Below are 19,174 nucleotides of genomic sequence, written 5' to 3'. Positions count from 1 at the left end.
TTAACTGGAAAGAAAATGGAAGATGTACATTACCTCACCAAATCCAAAGTCCCACGATTGCTTAGAATGCAATTCTTCCAAAGAGATATCACCCCTAAGGATCATAAATAAAGATGCTTTCAAACTGTACTTTATTCCTGCTGAAAATTATTGTTCTAAATCATGGTTCCCAAAGTTGGCTTCAGATCAGAATTGTACGGGAAGCTTTTAGAAAAACATTCATAAACTTCCAACTTCAAGAGCTTATTTATTATGTGTGGATCAAACCTGGTATTTTTAATTTAAAAAGCACCCACCCCTCCACCCCAAGTGACCTGTAGCCATTTTGGGAACCATGTTCTAAATCACTTTCATAAAGTACATTTTAAAATTCAAGACCTACCAAAGCTGTTTTTCAATCACAAGTTACTGAATATTTGGGGATTTGACAACAAAGTAGCTAACTTATTGATTATATTAAATAAGTTGTGAATCTACATTTTAATTTGTTGTGCCAATCCCATAAAAATAGCATCTATAAACACTTTTTATACATAGATATTTTAAATATTTCCATAAGAAAGTACTTTCAAAAAAATATGTTCTAGTTCACAACTTTCAATTAGGAAGATCTGACTAAATCATAATTATTACCAAGAAAGTTTAGGCTATTTTGAAGCTAGAAGTTTTGTTTAACTACCTGTAATAACTGTCCTATAAAATGTTAATATGCTTATGCCATTACAGTTGAGTTCTATCACTCTCCTATTCTGATTCTATACTAACCAAGCAACCTTCCCATGGAGAGTTGAGTCTATGATTAGAAAATATGCTTACCATGCAAGTAAACAAACATTCCTATACATGCGACTACTCTATTTCTTACTATAAATTAAAAAACTGACATTCTGGTGAACATATAAGTTTCTTGAACATGTAAGTCAGTATTCTCAAACCTAATTAATACTAAGATTCCAGATAAGATATTTCTGCACTAGCAAATATGAGCAACATACTCTCAAATGGGTGATACTACCAAGATTCTGATAGCTGAGAAGCCTTCTTGAGGCTGGTCTGCCCACCGTCAAAGAGCAATATGCCTATTCACTTTGTATCAGTTCAAACCCACAACACGCACTATACTAGATCTTGATTTATATTCCCCAGATTTACCTAAAACTTACATATGTTTCACTGGATATTTCTGGCTTTCATTCTGTGGTATCTTCTCTTGGTAATCACTTTCAAATTTTCCTTTAAAAATAAAAGTATGCATTGAATTCAAAACTTTAGCAGAGAAAATTTGTTTTTTTTAATTTGAAGCTTACAAACCACAAAGAAGGAAATTACTGATCTAAAAAGTCATGTAATAGAATATGTTGGGCAGATGGAGGTAGGGCCTCTCCAAAATGGATGACCTAAGGCTAATAGGTAGGGTCACCCTTCCCCCAGATGTCACCCCGGATAAGTTCCTAAAATTCATCAAGTCACAAACAACTTGTGACCTATCGAGACCCGCCTAAAAGAAGAAAAACACCAGAATCAGCCAAAAACAAGAACATGGACCCTGCCTTACCTTATCACATAAAACCACGTGTCTCTAACCACCCCATTTTTTTTTCTTAACTTGCACAGGTATAAAAAACACATACCCTTCCCCTCCTGGGTGCAACTTCCTTGACTCGGGCCTCCTCTTCACGGTCACTCACCCGGGAGCGCTCCCCATTAAAGCACTCTGGAACCTACTGCCTGGCTCTGCTGTCTTTAATTTTCCCCGCCAATCATTAAAAAGAAAACCTAACAGAATGTTATTCTATCTATCTATGGAGACACACACACACACACACACACACACACACACACACACACGAAACACCAAAAAGAAACTCAATAGATTATTATGTTTTCCATGTATAATACTCACCTTTTTTTTCAGAGCTGGCTACATAACAATTCTTTTCAAAAGATGTACTAAGAATATTTCTTTCATTATTGTTGTACTCTTTTTGATACTTACTTGGCTGATACTTTTCTGGATAACTTGTTTTATTAAAAGTAGAATTACTAAAAGTCAATTCTGGATCTGTAAAAATACTTCTAATGCATCTATCAGTTGAACCATTTTTATCAGAACTTGTGATTGCAGAAGCATCTCCCATACTGTCACAATCACACTTGTCAAAGGTTTTCCTTATCCTCTGTTGATCTATGCTTAATAAATTGATGATATTTTCACTAATAAAAGAGTCATAATTCTCCGATATAAGGTGGGCTTTTGGCTGGTTCACATCTTCAAGAAAATGTGAAGCCTCTCTTCTATTTTCTCCCCAAATATGTTGTGCTGACTGTTTTTCAGTAATGAAGTCTGACTGTCTTTGCTCATCCATGCTTCCACATTCTTCACCCATAACTACAACAGATCTTCCAGTAAGGAAACTGCAATTGCCTGGACTTTGGAGTAAATAAAAACATATTTATCAAGAAAAGCATAGAATATTTTCAATTAGAAACAAAATTTTAGAGAACACATTGAGTAGCTAAACTATGTTTTAATTTTTTAAATTTAAATAAATAATATTGCTTTGGGTAAAATTTGTCTTACGTACTCTTCTGGTGCCTTAGTTAGTATAAAAATAATCTACACTTGGGTCAGTATTTCAACATGAAAAATTAGTATGGGTTCAATTTACTGTTATATTAACAAAACAAAACATACCCAACCTATAGTTTATCTTCTATAATAAGATATAATGAATAATCAAGATAATACTGTGTATAGCTGCTGCTTTACTTAACCAGAGAAAAGATATTTAAAGATTGTGGAGAGAAAAATTATCCTGTTAAAACATAAAACCAAATAGTCATGAGAATATTTTAACAGACTTTTTTTCAACCTAAAACTCTGACATTCTCAAGACAGAAAAATATAGATACAAAAAAGCCAAGATATAAATTATATGAAAAGGTTAGACTATATAACTTTTTAAGTTCCTTTCTAATGCAGAAATCATAATTTTAGTTTACGTTAAACTTGTACCAAATCTACGCTATCATAGGACATAATTAGAAATCAAGATATTACAAATTGTTGTCATTGACTATCAACAAATTTACTTGGGGTTGGGTTGTTCCAGAGATTCGAAGTACCAACGAAATTTAGAAAAGAAATATAAACTGATTGATTTCCAACTTTATTTTGTAAGTTATTTATTAAATACTAACAAGCAAGTATACCTGCTGTGTTCCAAACACTATGCCATGTTATGGACATAGAGATAAAATAATTCAATTAGCTATTAAGCAGAGAGAAATGTTTTATTTATGAATGTCCACAGATCACGACCCTATACTGTTTGTCAACATAGATCTCATTGGTGTTTTGGGCTTTATAATGGTATTATGTTATACCAAAAGGCATAACCTATACTATGCAACTATATACACTAACACCAGAGAAATTTTTGGTACTCTAAATAAGAAAATACATGTAAAGAAAGACTTATCTATGCACATTAATCAGATATTTAATGTATGTCTACTATGTGGTAGGGAGATAATATATCTTATATTCTAGTTAAGGAAAACAATAAATAACCATTACTAAGTGCAAAGGATAAAAGAAATACAAAAATAAATTAAAAAGATAATACAGCACCTTTATAGATGCTACAAGATCATATGATGAAATAGTAACTTCTATTCAAAATCCTCTATCAGATACTCTAGTCAGAAAAGTGCCTAGTAAGGAAGTGATAAGTGATAAACAAGTGAAAGACACAGAATGGTTAAAAATGTGAAGAAAGGAGTAAGCATACTCCAGAGGAATAGAATAGAATAGAATAGAATAGAATAGAATAGAATAGAATAGAATAGAATAAATAAGCACAAACCCAAGATTTGCAGCATATCTGAGGACCAAGGGAAAAAAAAAAAAGATCATGGGCCCCTGGGTGGCTCAGTCAGTTAAGCATCTGCCTTCAAGCTCAGGTCATGATCCCAGGGTTCTGGGATCAAGCCCCAAGTCAGGTTTTCCCCCTCTCCCTCCCCCTACTTGTGCTTTCTCTCTCAAATAAATAAAATCTTTAAAAAAAAGAAGAAAGAAAGAAAGAAAGAAAGAAAGAAAGAAAGAAAGAAAGAAAGAAAGAAAAGAAAAGAAAAGAAAAGAAAAGAAAAGAAAAGAAAAGAAAAGAAAAGAAAAGAAAAGAAAAAAGCTTGAATAGAATTAGTGAAGAAAAACCTACAACCTAAGGCTTAAAAGAGCTCAGATCATATAGAACTTAATATTTTTTATTCAAGTATAATTAATACACAGTGTTATATTTCAGGTATAAATATAATAACTCAGTAATTATATGCATTACTCAGTGCTCATGATGATAAGTGTACTCCTAGTCCCCTTCACCTATTTCACTCATCCCCCCACTCTCCTCTCCTCTGGTAACCACCAATTTTGTCCACTAAATTTAAGTGTCTGAGTTTGTCTTTTTTTCCTTTGTTCATTTGTTTCTTAAATTCCACACGAGTGAAATTGTATGGTATTTGTCTTTCTCTGACTGACTTGTTTCACTTAGCATAATAATATCTAGATCCATTCATGTTGCTGCAAATGGCAAGATTTCATTCTTTTTATAGGCTGAGTAATATTCTATTATATATATATATATATATATATATATATATTTCTTTATTCAGTTATCTATGGATGGACACTTAGGTTGCTTCCATAATTTATCTATTGTAAATACTGTAATAAACATAGGAATGCATATATCTTTTTGAATGTGTTCTAATTTTCTTTGGATATCCCATAGTGGAACTACTCAAGTCATATGAATAGAGCATTACTTTTTAAAAGAACAGTAAGAAACACTAAAAGGTTCTAAATACAAAGTAAAATGACTTACTTTTTGCCTTGAAAAATATCAGTTTGGTTACTAGGTGGATATAAATTTCATAACCTTCAGGAATCCCTGGGTGGCTCAGCAGTTTAGCCTGCCTTCAGCCCAGGGCATGATTCTGGAGTCCCAGGATTAAGTCCCACATCAGGCTCCCTGCACGGACCTGCTTCTCCTTCTGCCTATCTCTGCCCCTCTCTGTGTGTCTGTCATGAATAAATACATAAAATCTTAAAAAAAAAAAAAAAGACTGAGTATGTTGAAGTAAATGCATGAAAAATACAAATAAAAGTAAAATAAAATTTACAGAGATGAAAAATATACTGAACAGATTTATGAGTAGAGACATCAAAGAAGATACAACTAGTAAATTTGAAGATAAAGCAAATATAATCTATATAAGATAAAACAAAGAGAAAAAAATTATTGAAAGCACCAGTAAAGTGTGACACAACTTCAAGTGGACTAATATAATGTAATTTAAATCGTCAGAGAACTCTCTCTCTCTCTCTCTGTGACTATCATAAATAAATAAAAAAATTAAAAAAAAAAAAAAAAAGGGATCCCTGGGTGGCGCAGCGGTTTGGCGCCTGCCTTTGGCCCGGGGGGCGATCCTGGAGACCCGGGATCGAATCCCACATCAGGCTCCTGGTGCATGGAGCCTGCTTCTCCCTCTGCCTGTGTCTCTGCCTCTCTCTCTCTCTCTCTCTCTCTGTGACTATCATAAATAAATAAAAAAATTAAAAAAAATAAATAAATAAATCGTCAGAGAAGAAAAGTTAATCAGAAAAAGTATTTAAAAAATTTTTTTTAAAGATTTTATTTATTTATTCATGAGAGACACAGAGAGAGAGGCAGAGACACGGGCAGAGGTAGAAGCAAGCTCCCTGCAAGAAGCCCGATATGGGACTTGATCCCTGGACCAGGATCACGCCCTGAGCCAAAAGCAGATGCTCAACCACTGAGCCACCCAGGCATCCCAAGTATTTTTAAAATTAATGGCTGAACTGTTTCCAAATTTGATAAAAACAGTAAGTCCACAGATTTAAGAAGCTCGTCACTGCCAAAACACAAGAAATGGAAAGAAAATGAACATCCTAATCAATGGATTAAAATCTATGGTAGAAAGTCCATGAGAGAGAACCCATGATAGAAAAATCTTTAAAAAACAGAGAAACAGTATCTATTAGATATACAGATATTAAGATAAAAATGACAGCATATTTCTAGTTGGAAACAACACAAATCAAAGACATCTGTAAAAAAGAATACAATAAAGACAAGTATACAAAACAAATGAATTAATCAGTAGTAGACCCATATTAGAAGAAATATTAAAAGAAAATCTTTAGAATTGAAGGAAAATGGCACTGATAGAAATCTAGATCTACACAAAATCATGAAGACCACCAAAAATAGTAAATTTGTGCTTAAATATAAAAACTATGCTTTCTTACATTTTAACCCTCTTTGAAAAGAGCAATAATGTATTACTGGATCTATAACATATATAAATAAAATATAGGACTATAACAACACAAAAGCCAAAATGTAGAAACAAAAATATACTATTATGTTATTATACTATACATCAAGTGCTATAACTTGAACATACCCTGTGATAAATTAAAATGTATACTTAAAGCAACAACTGGAAAACAAAACAACTTAACTAATAAGCCAACAAAAGGGGTAAATTAGTCATTAAAAAACAAACAAACAAAATAAAGGCTGATATAGAGGAGGGCAGCCCCATGGCTTAGTGGTTTAGCGCCGCCTTCAGCCCAGGGCGTGATCCTGGAGACCCGGGATCGAGTCCCACGTCAGGCTCCCTGCACGGAGCCTGCTTCTCCCTCTGCCTGTGTCTCTGTCTCTCTCTCTCTCTCTCTCTCTCTCTCTCTTCTCTCTCTGTGTGTGTCTAATAATAAATAAAATCTTTAAAAAATAAAAAAATTAAAAAAACAAAATAAAGGCTGATATAAAGGAAAAAGAAACATATGGAACAAACAAACAAAAAAAGAGAACAGACTTAAACCCAACCATATCAATTGTCATGTTAAATGTAAACCATATTCTTGACCACAGAATGGTCAAGTCTCAATAAATCTGAAAGGATTCAAACCATACAAAGGATGTTTCCTATCCACAACGGTATTTCTTTAGAAAGATACAGGAATGCCTTAGAATTTCTAGGACCCAAGCAACAAATTTCTAAATAACTTGTGGATTGAAAAATAAATTGAAAGAAAAATTAGGAAGACTTTCAACTGAATGAAAATTAAAACAAAACATCAAAATGTATAGGATGCAGCAAAAGGAGCAGCTAATGGACAATTTATAGCATGAAAACACCTATATTAGAAAAGAAAAATGACTTCAAATCAATGACCTCAGCTTTTACCCTAAGATAATGGAAAGAAAGTAAATTAAATTCAAAGGAATAGGCAAGAGGATATAAAGAACAAAATTCAGTAAAATAAAAAATAAACATGTGAAACTAAAATATTGATCTTTAGGGAGAGGATAAACAAAATTGGTGAGTCTCTAAATAAGAATGATCGGCGGGGGGCGGGGGTGAGTAGAAAAATATATGTATGGGGGATCCCTGGGTGGCGCAGCGTTTTAGCGCCTGCCTTTGGCCCAGGGCGCGATCCTGGAGACCCGGGATCGAATCCCACATCGGGCTCCCGGTGCCTGTGTCTCTGCCTCTCTCTCTCTCTCTCTCTCTCTCTCTCTATCATAAATAAATTTTTTTTAAAAAAAGAAAAATATATGTATGTCAATGTTCAGTAAAGCATTATTTACAATAGCCAAGATATGGAACAATCTAACCATCCATCAATGATGAATGGATAAAAAAGATGTGCAGGGTGCGTGTGTGTGTGTGTGTGTGTGTGTGTGTGTGTAACAAAATACTTCTAACTATAAAAAGAATGAAATCTTGGCATTTGTGACAACATAGATAGAACTTGAGGATATTGTGCTAAGTGAAGTAAGCCAGAAGAGAAAGAAAAATACCATATAAGTTTATTTATATGTAGAATCTTAAAAATAAAAAAGCCAAAAAACAAAACAAAACAAAACAAAACTCATGGATACAAAGAACAAATTGGTGGCTGTCAGAGGGGAGGGAAGTTGAGGAGTGGGTGAAGTGGGTCAAGAGGTTAAAAAAAAAGTTCCATATTTGAATATAGTCAAAAGTTCCATTACTGAATATAATCAATAATACTGTATTGCATACTTGAAAGTTGCTAGGAGTAAGTCTTAAAAGTTCTCACTACAAAAAATTTTTGTAACTTTGTATGGTGACAGATGGTAACTAATTTATTGTGATCATTTTACAATGTATACAAATATTTAATTACATTGTACCCCTGAAACTAGTATAATGTTATAGGCTAATTATACTTACATTAATTTTTTTGACACACAACAGGTTAATATCTTTAATATATAGCAAGCTCATACAAATTTATCAGACCCCAGTAGATAAGAGCAAATGATACTGACAATCCACAAAAGAGAAAATACAACTGCTTAACATGGAAAGATGTTCAACTTTGCTAGAAAGCAAAGGAATGCAAACTGAAACACAATGCTATGTTTCATTATCAGATCAGCAAATATTTAGCCAGAGGATAATACTCAGAGCTGGCAAGATGGTACAGTGGGCAGTACATCCTTGCTGGCAGCAGTGTCAATGGATACAAACATTGCTGGAAAACAATCTGTCAATATGTAACAAGAAGCTCAAAGGTGTTAATATTAATTCAATAATTCCACCTCTGAGAATCTATCCTAAGGAAATCACTTGGCATTGGGGAAAAGCATTATGCACAAAGAAATTCTTCCATTTCTGATGGTGAGAAATTAGTAACGGCATGGGTGATCAACCACGGGCCCTACTGTCCGTCTACGCCGTGGAGGACACAGCCATTTCAAACTGAAATTAGTAATAACGTGATGGGGAAGTCCCCTGATATGAATGAAAACACTTACACAATATTGTATCGTTACAGAAGGTAGGATCACTGCTACATCGCAACAAAAAGAAGAAAAACCATGATGGTTGGAGGGAGAGCAGGAAGGTAGGGGCCTGGCAGGAGAGCCACCAAAATGTTCAAATTTCACTTTCTTACTTTCTATCTTATTTCCCAAATTTCTATAAGGTGTAGGTTTGCTCTGATAATGAAAAGACCCAGTACACTGTTACTTACTCACAGAAAGGAGTTAGTGATGTTGCGATGAGGAGCTACAGTCCCTCCCATCTCCTCCACTGCGGCTGCACAGTGCCAGCCATCACCACACCCCAGGTTAGAACCCCGAGAGATGCCATGGGGGTGGTCAGCTCAGTCCACACAGCAGACCTGTCCTACACCCAATCCTCTCCCTGGGCTGGCAAGCTATGCTGTTGACCAACAGATGCTCTGCACTTCATTCTGCAGAGTCCTGTCTTGTCTGCAGCTCTAAGCCCCCATCTAATGTGTCCCAGGCACTGGGCATCTTAGTCTTTCTGCAAGGATCTCCTCCTCCTCCTCTTCCCACCCAAACTCCGTTGCTGGCGGTGGCCCCCGGGCGTGTCCTTTTATACACCCATAGGGCTTGCCCCCTTAAAGTAGCCTAATCCAGTATGGTTAAAAAAAAAATCCTAAAGAATCCATAAAACCACTAGTAGAACTCACAATAAGTTCAGCAAGGTCATAGGAGACAAGACCAATTTAAAAAAAACAAAACTGTATTTCTAAATGTTAGCAATGAACAACACAAAAATGAAATTAAGAAAATAATAAATACCATTCACAACAGCATATAAAGAATAAAATACTTAGGAATAAATTTAGCCAAGGAAGCACAAGGCTTATTTATTGAAAGACAATACACTATACTAAGAGAAGTTTAAGAAGATTAAATACAATGAAATATTGTTCAGCCATAAAAAAAGGGAACAAAATCATGCCATTTGTGACAATGTGGATGACTATGGATGCCATTATGCTAAGTGAAATAAGTCAGATACAGAAAGACAAATACCATACAACCTCACCTATATATGGAATCTAAAAAGCCACATTCTAAGAAGCAAGGAGTAGAACTCCAGAAGTTAGGGAATGGCAGAAATGGGGAAACACTAGTCAAAGAGTACAAACTTCCAGTTTTAAGACAAATAAGCTATAGAGATCTAATATATAACATAGTGACTATAATGAGTACTACAAGTGTGAAATTTGTTAATACAGAGTCTCTGAAGTAGACTTACCACATACACATACAAAGGTAATTATAAGGTGATGAATATGCTAGTTAGCTTAACTGCGGTAATCACTTCACAATATATACATATATCAAATCATCATGTTGAATATCTTAAATACAATATATTTGTATTTATTTGTATCTGTATTTGATTTATTTATACCTTAATAAATCTGGGGGGAGGGTACATTTCAAATATACTAGAAAGTTTTCTCACACTCCCCCAAGTGTATAGCTCCCAACAGTAACCACCAGTCTGACTGCTGTCAGCATACATTAATCAAGCCTGTCTTGGAATTTCATATAAATGGAATTATTCAGTGGTCTTCTTTTGGTATGGAGACTCATCCATACTGTTGCTTGCTATTGCATGTATCAGCATTTAATTATTTTTCATTACTGTGTGGTTATTCCACTGTATGAATATAATATTCTATTTTTTGTTATAGTTGAAATACAGTGTTTCATTAGTTGCAGGTGTACATATAATTATTCTTAATGGACATCTGGGGTAGTTCAGATATGGTACTATTTTGAAGAAAGCTGCTGTGACATTTGAAAAAAATAATCGGAGAAACATTTCATGCTCATGGATTGGAAGAATCACTAATGTTAAGATGGCAATTTTCCCCAAATTGAGCTAAAGATTTGATACAATCTCTAACAAAATCCAAGTAGACTTTCTCTTTTTTTCCAGATACTGACAGGCTGATCTTAAAATTTATATGTAAATGCAAAGGCCTAAGAACCAAAACATTCTGGAAAAAGAAGAACAAACTGAAGAACTCATACAGTTCCAAATTTCAAAACTTACAATAAAGCTGTAATAATCAAGACAGTATGGCACTAATATAAAGGTAGACATGACTTATCAGCAGAATAGAATTGAGATTACAGATGGAAAAAAATTACATTTTTTTGTCAACTGATTTTCAACAAAGGTGCCAAAGCAATTCAGTGGGGAAAAATATCCTTTCATTTCCACAAATGCGGAATAGTGAATTTTGACCCTCACCTCACCTCATACATGAAAATTCACCTCACCTCATACATGAAAATTAACTCAAAATGGATAATAGACTTAAATGTAATATATAAAACTACAAGACAGAAGAAAACTAGAGATCTTCATGACCCTGGTTTAGGCAAAGATTAGCTCTAATACCACATGCATGATTCATAAATGAAACAATTAATAAACTGAATTTTATCAAAATCAAAACCTTTTTTACTTCAAAAAGAAAATTATAAAAATAAAAGGGCAGGCATTTCACCAAGGATGTACAAATGGTTAATAAGCACATGAAAAGATGCCAACATCATTAGTCATTAGAGAAATGCAAAATTAAAACCACACTGAGGTATAGACATCCCAGCTTTTTAGAAGCTTGCATTATGCCACTTCCCTTTTATAAAAAGACCTACATTAGTATCTGTTTTTGCTAACTAAAGGAAATCTAAAGATTTTCACTTTTACAAAAAGAAAAAAAAAGGTGAAAAGCAGAAATAGCTGTCAGCGAAGGGGCAGCATGCATATCACATTGAGTGGCAAGAGTGGCCACTGCAAGCTCCTTCTCCAGGAACTACATTCAGTAACTCAGCATCAAGCTAGTGCAGCTCTGAACTCTGTGAGCATCTGTGCTTTATCTCAATTTATTTTGTGCATCCATTTGCAAGATATGTCCTAAAGTATCAGAAAAGCCGCAGGGAGATTATTTTTTGGGTCTGGGAAGACTCAGAAAATTTTCCATTTAAATTAATCATAATTGCTTCTTTGCTTTACAATACCATTTCAGCTTGTGAAAGGTTTAACAGGAATGTTCTACTTTCAGGGGTACCTGGGTGACTCAGGTGGTTAAGTGTCTGCCTTCAGCTCACATCATTATCCCAGTGTCCTGAGATCCTGCCAAGCATCAGGCTCCCTGCTCAGCCAGGAGCCTGATACTCCCTCTCCCTCTGCTGTTCTCCCTGCTTGAGGGCTCAGAATCTCTCTCTCTCTATATATATATATCAAATAAATAAATAAAATCTTAAAAAAAAGGAATGTTCTACTTTCAGATAGAGGGGGAACTCTCTATTACCACTGACTAAATCTTAGAGCATAGACTGTACTGAACACTGCAAGATTGTGTTGCAACTGAACTCTCACACATTGGTGAAAGGAATGTAAAATGATATAAACAACTCTGGAAAACACTTTACCAATGTCTTTAGAAGTTACACATACACCAATCATATGACCTAATCATTCCACTTATATTTACCCAAGAGAAATGAAAGCATATGTCCAAAGACCTCTCTGCGAACTTTCATAGCAGCTTTATTTGGAATAATCAAAACTACAGGAAAAAAACCAAATGCGTATCAACAGAAATTGTGCTATTTTCATACAATGGAATACTGCTCAGCAATAAAAAGGAATGAACTATCAATACACACAACACACAACGTAGATCTCAAAATATTTATGCTGAGTGAAAGAAGCTAGACCAAAGAGAGAACATAATTATATGATGCCATTTACATAAAGCTCTAGAAAAATACAGGCTAATCAACAGTGACAGAAAGCAGATCAGCAGTTGCCTTGAGATGAAAGTAAGGGATGTGAAGTGGCCAGAGGAAGAGATTACAAAGATGACCAAAGAAAATACTAGTGATGATAAATATGTTCATTGTATTTGACACCAGTCAAAACTTCTCAATGTGCACGCTTTAGATAAATTCAGTTTGTTGCATGTTGATTATACATTAATAGAGCTGAACTCAGGACAGAAAGAGAAAACAACAACAAAAAAATAACCTGTTGTTAGGTAGTTATTACAGTTCTCCAGGCAAGAGGCAGTAGTGGCTTAGACTGGGATGGAACTTATAGAGGTGGAAATGTGACTAGATAACTTTAAAGTTTATTAGAATACAGAATTGTCAAACTTTGTTGATGAAACAGATAGTGGGATTTGAAGGAAAGGAAGCAGTCAAGGACAACTTTTATTTTGGTGTAAGCAACTGAGCATAGTAGTGTCATTAACTAAAATGAGAAAGATTGGGGTAGGATTACAGAGAGTCAAGTTTCTCACCATGATTACTAAGAGTGATTCAAACTGGTTTTACAAGTTAAATGGATTTTAAAACAATGAACCAGGATTTATATACAGATAGTCAGAAAATAAAAGTGGGGCACTGATCAACTACCGTAAGAAAAATAAATTAATATGTTTATGATACAGAAAATGAACTAGTTATTCATGGACATTATAAAACAAATGCAAAGCACTTCGGCTCAAAATATTTTTTTCAAAATATTTTTTAAATATATTAATGAAAGGCAGATGTACACAGAAAATAATTACTTAAAATTATTTTAATTAAATGCTACATTTGACTTTTTTTTTCCTCTAGAAGTATTACTTAGATTTGTCTATATTAAAAATTTTTTTTTCCATTAATATTGAATTAACAACTCAAAGAAAGAAAGCTGGAGCTTCCTTATTTCCTTCAAAAATCTTTGCTTACCTGTTTAATCTTTCAAATAATGACCCATACTGTGCTGTTTTATATGATGGACTGAAAACATCTTGATTTTCATTTAATTTGGAGACCAAGGAATTAGAATAATTAACTTTACTAAGCTGAAAAAAGAAAAAAAGAACCTGCCAAAATGGTAAAGGTATATGGATTTAAATTACTTACCATAAAATGCCATCTAAGTGGATATCTATATGCAAAAAAAAATGAATTTACTAGCTTAAAAGAAAGTAATTATCTTTACTGAAAACAAAACAAATATGCTAACAGTGAAAGCAAGATCAGTATTTAAATGATTGTTAAAATAACAGAACTGATACTATGATTGATACCATTTCCTCAGAGCTTAAAAATATATTTATACATATAAATATATATAAATACCCAGGACACCTGGATCTTGAGCAAATGATCTCTGACAGAAAATAATTTTCCCCAAAAAAACAGTTGTATTTATCTCAGTTTTATCCATTTACTGAGTAATTTTAGAACACTCTTTTAATCTTTCCAAATACCAATTATCACTGAGTGCAAAATGGGGAACCTATGGGAAGACTTGTGGAAAAACAGATGAGGCAATCCATTTCTTAATTTCTAAGGAACCACATAAAACGTAAGATATTATAGTGGTCTAACACTAATCTATCCAGTAATAATAATTTATATCTGTAGCATATTCTATTTATTAGCCATGAAACAGAAATGAGAAGTCCAAAGACAATCAATGACACAAAGTTGGAAAAAAAGAAAGGAAGACAGAAAGAGATACTGAAAGTCTTAGAAAAAAGGAAGGGAGTCTAAAGTCAGGGAGAGCTAGAAATAAAGTATGGTAATACACTTCTTATCAGGCACAGAGAACAGTGACAGAGGTGTAGAGACAAAGTCATCCCGTGAAGTGAGAAATCATAAGAGAAGAGAATACTACACTCAGCATATGCTGAGTGAAGTAAGTCAATCGGAAAAGGACAATCATATGGTTTCACTCATGCAGGGAATATAAAATATAGTGGAAAGGATTATAGGAGAAAGGAGAGAAAATGAGTGGGAAAAATTTGAGAGGGTGACAAAACATGTAAGACTCCTAAATCTGGGAAACGAACAAAGTAGAAGGGGAGGTGGGCGGGGGGATGGGGTGACAGGCACTGAGGGGGGCACTTGATGGGATGGGCACTGGGTGTTATACTACATGATGGCAAATCAAACTCCAATTATATACACACACACACACACACACACACACACACACACACACACACACACATATATATAAATACTATAAGTTGGCTCAATACTACTTCTCTAGGGATCAGTGAGCCGCAGCCCACCTTTTCTTCTAACCTGTTTTTTCAACTCATTCTCTTTCATAGTTTCATTTTAATTTTCACTTTTCTTGAAATCCCTCCAAATGAGCAATTAACACTTCTCTAATACTTCATAATGTGACACTATGCCTTGGACAGGAACTTTCACCTCTCTTTTTAATTTTCTCTTCTGTGTATTAAGTATAACATTATTTACCCCTCCAAAGATAATCAATCACTATCCTGCAGTCAAAAATAGGAGATTATTTAAGTAGAGATTACAGAGTTACATTCTCTATCCTATAAACTACCTAATAGGATTAAAATTCTGATCTTATAAAATACAAACTGAATAACAAATGTCTTTCATTGTATCATTCCAAAGTTAATGGGTCCTTAAATTAATATGGCTAACATCTATCACTAGAATATACTTTAGCGTCTCTGTAAAATAGAAAATATATGTTAATACTTAATAATATTGAATTATATCAATATCATTATATATTATATATAATGTACCATCTGTAACTATAACTTATAAAATTACAATTATAAATTATAATCATTTATAAATGACAAATACATAAGTATGGCATAAAACTAATGCATACTAAAATGGGAGAAATTCAAAACCATTCCCATTAATAAGACATCATGATTATATAACTATTTTCCCCACTACCATTATATATTAGTACAATAATCATAAATTTATTTTTTAAACTCTATATAATCTAATAAAATGACTATTTTTTATAGTCTATGGTAGATTTCAGAATTTTAAAAAGGATGTTTTTGGATTTTTAACTTTAGAGAATACAATGACTAAACAACATTTTAGCCATACACATCTCTATCTATATAAACATATTTGTACAGTTTTATCAAATGCATATAACCAGTTATCATCTGTCAAATAATAAGAAGAATCAAGCCACCACAACTCATACTTTAATGGACTACCATGACGTAACGGAAATTATGCACTGCTATTCACAGGAACCTTTCCATATCATGCCTATGGGCTACCATGACATCACCAACTAGTTATTTACTGTGATTATATCATTAACTATAACATAAACACACTGAACTATTTTCAATTTCACTATCAGTAATTTTACAAAAGGATGATGATTTCAAAGACATTTAAAGAACATTCCATATAAATAATAGTGAAAGGGAATATAAGGGAAGGGAGAAGAAATGTGTGGGAAATATCAGAAAGGGAGACAGAACATAAAGACTCCTAACTCTGGGAAACGAACTAGGGGTGGTGGAAGGGGAGGAGGGCAGGGGGTGGGGGTGAATGGGTGACAGGCACTGAGGGGGGCACTTGACGGGATGAGCACTGGGTGTTATTCTGTATGTTGGTAAATTGAACACGAATAAAAAATAATTTTATTATAAAAAAAATAAAGAACATTCCAGTTTTTGGATTCATAATCTTCTACAGAGCAGACAATCAAACTTTGACCAAAGAGGAATTATTATACTTAACAGATATCATAATTTGGCTATATCTATAGTAATTCACAACTAGTATTTTTTAAATCCATGAGAAAAAAAGAGCATATCATAAAATACAATGATATAAAATGCTAAGACCAGTGATTCAAATGTACCTACTAATTCTACTTTTTTTCATATGCAACTTTCTGAGGACTAGATGCTATTCTGAGAATGAAATTTTGTTTTGTAGTATTTCTATTAGAGATAATTCTGCTGAAAAAGATGGTTGAAGTGAAACTGCAATTTTCTATTCTGTTATACTGAGGGCTGAACACGAAAAGAAGATACAACCATTTGCTCAGGTAAAATATATAAAAACTAGAAAAGAAAATCAAAATAGGAGTGGAAAAGGTCATGGACTGCAGAAAAAGTTTCAAGGAAAAGCTAGTCATCAATAATTCACAGGACTTATGAAGACAAGAGAGGTTATCAACTAGAATTATATTGAAGAGCTCCTTTCCATCTGCCTCTCTCACTACTGGTATCTTCAACCTCCTAGCTTCATGCCATCTCCAAATGACAAGAAACCTGAGATTCACTGACCCACAATTCAGGTAAAAAGATTTCCAAGAGATTTTATTATCATTGTCATTCTCTGATGCAGTTTAATTTTGGCAATTCAAAGCAAATAAAGTATAATTAATAATATAACACTGGACCTGGAATGCCTGGGTGGCACAGTCTGACTCTTGGTTTTGGCCCAGGTCATGACCTCCATCTCTGAGAATGCTCAGCACAGAGTCTGCTTAAGATTCTCTCTCCCCTACCCTTACTCCTCCCAGGTCTCTGCACATACTTGCTCTCTTTCTCTCTCTCTCTAAAATAAAAAAATTAATCTTTTTAAAAATATACCATAGCATTAGACTTTAAAATTTGAAGGTTTAATCACAATCTATATGTTTTCTAATTTATTAAAATCACTAAAAAAAAATCATTTCCAATACATTGAAAGAAACTCTTGGGATCAGTGTAAATGTTGAAAATCACAATATGATATAAAATCATATGGCCACTGTGCTAGAAGGATGAATTTCTCAAGGATCACATGAACCCAAAGCAGAAATTTCCAAATGAATTATCTTTTTCAGCTCATCAGTAACAACTGTTATGTACACACAGGCCTAATCTACATTACCAGAACTCCAAAGCATTTCTCATAAGCAATCAGTTAAAATATTCTTAAGTTCTATATATTAAAAATTCCAAAACTAATTTTAAAGACTGTAAAAAAAACTTTTAAAGAATAATTTTCCCTGATATTTGAAAAAATTTATATCATTTGGTAGCATGCCACAACTGTCAGAGTAACTTAAAAAAATTTTAAGTCTCACCTGAACTGGGGCAAGTTGTTTCTTGCTGCCTTGTCTTTAATAATGTATAAAAATGAATAGAAAATTTTAAGGTTAAAAAAAGCTGGCAAAAAATTTGACTATCTTTTTATATACATTTAAAAGTTATACTATTCTATACAAATACACAAAAATATATAGAACTCTAAATCATTCTCAAATTTTATAAAAATTGTATCATTACTAGAGAAACATTTTGAGAATAAGGAAAGTCAAACTATGTATACAAAACATTTAATATGGCCATTAGCTCATTTGATAAAAGTCTTAATAACTAAATAATACTGGCAACAGCCAAACAAAACCTAGAGCTAGAAGACTAAGTCCTCTGTACAAATTTCTAATGAATAAAACAATACTGATGATGACTTGTTTAAATACCTAATTTCCAACCTTGCTAAAACCTACCTGTTTTCTATATCATCAATGCAGAGGTTAGATGGTACACAGTCAGGTGACATTGGAAGTTCTAAATTATGCTTTCTTAGGGGCATTTTTATGTCTCTATACATATTCACATGGATTGGTTTTCTCACAGTTTCTATAATGAAAAAATCATAATTAAAAATCTTTTAAAAGCAATGTTTAATATACAATGTTCATTAAATTAGAAATTTCCTAAAACTACCTATAATCCATATATGCTAGAAGTCATTACCAAAAACTAAAGTACTAAATAATACTTTAAAACTAAAGTTAGTACTAAAGATAGTACTAAAAACTATCACAGATAACTTAAATCATCTTTTTCATCCTCTTATATATTCCTCATGAAAGGAGCTATACTGATTCAGCTCTATTTTTTTTCTTCCACCAAGATTTCCTTGAGCCCCAGACTATAGCGCATGCTATGTTATACATGCCCATAGTACTACATATATTCTCTATTATAGCACTTACCATAATGTACTTAATTCTATCTCTCTTACTAGATTTTTAAACTATGGAAACAGAAGCCTTTTCTCTCCTTATACAAGATATATTACTCTTCGGTCTGCTCAGTACAGAAGAGTATTTCTCCTTTTCTGATAATGCTTTTTACACACATACCAACTACATAGTTCTTTTTTAAAGATTTTATTTATTTTATTCATTTGAGAAAGAGAGAGATAGAGCAAGATGGAAAAGAAGAAAGAATCTGAAGCTGACTGACTTTGGGCTGAGCACAGAGCCCATGTGGGGCTTAATCCCAAAACCGCAAGATCGTGACCTGAGGTGAAACCACGAGTTGGATGTTTAGCCAAATGAGCCACCAAGGAGCCTCAAGTATACAGTTCTAATAGAGAACTTTCTATCTTCTTATAAAACCCTGTCTCTAGAAAAAATAATTGATTTAAGAGCAGCTATCCAATCCAAGATG

At 33.5% G+C, this 19,174-nt stretch overlaps 1 protein-coding gene across 1 annotated transcript in view; it reads right to left on the bottom strand.

Moving 5' to 3' along the window:
* Positions 1-19,174, bottom strand: part of C21H12orf40 (chromosome 21 C12orf40 homolog) — a 48,752-nt gene that overhangs the window by 21,866 nt on the left and 7,712 nt on the right. The window contains 7 exon segments of the mRNA XM_041735580.1: positions 34-94; positions 1,164-1,233; positions 1,904-2,430; positions 13,638-13,753; positions 16,579-16,872; positions 17,797-17,830; positions 18,223-18,355. Of these exon segments, the coding sequence (XP_041591514.1) occupies positions 34-94; positions 1,164-1,233; positions 1,904-2,430; positions 13,638-13,753; positions 16,579-16,872; positions 17,797-17,830; positions 18,223-18,355 (1,235 nt within the window).

The sequence above is a fragment of the Vulpes lagopus genome, chromosome 21 (genome assembly GCF_018345385.1).
Source record: "Vulpes lagopus strain Blue_001 chromosome 21, ASM1834538v1, whole genome shotgun sequence".
Classification (NCBI taxonomy): domain Eukaryota; kingdom Metazoa; phylum Chordata; class Mammalia; order Carnivora; family Canidae; genus Vulpes; species Vulpes lagopus.
This window is presented reverse-complemented; position numbering and strand designations above follow the sequence as displayed.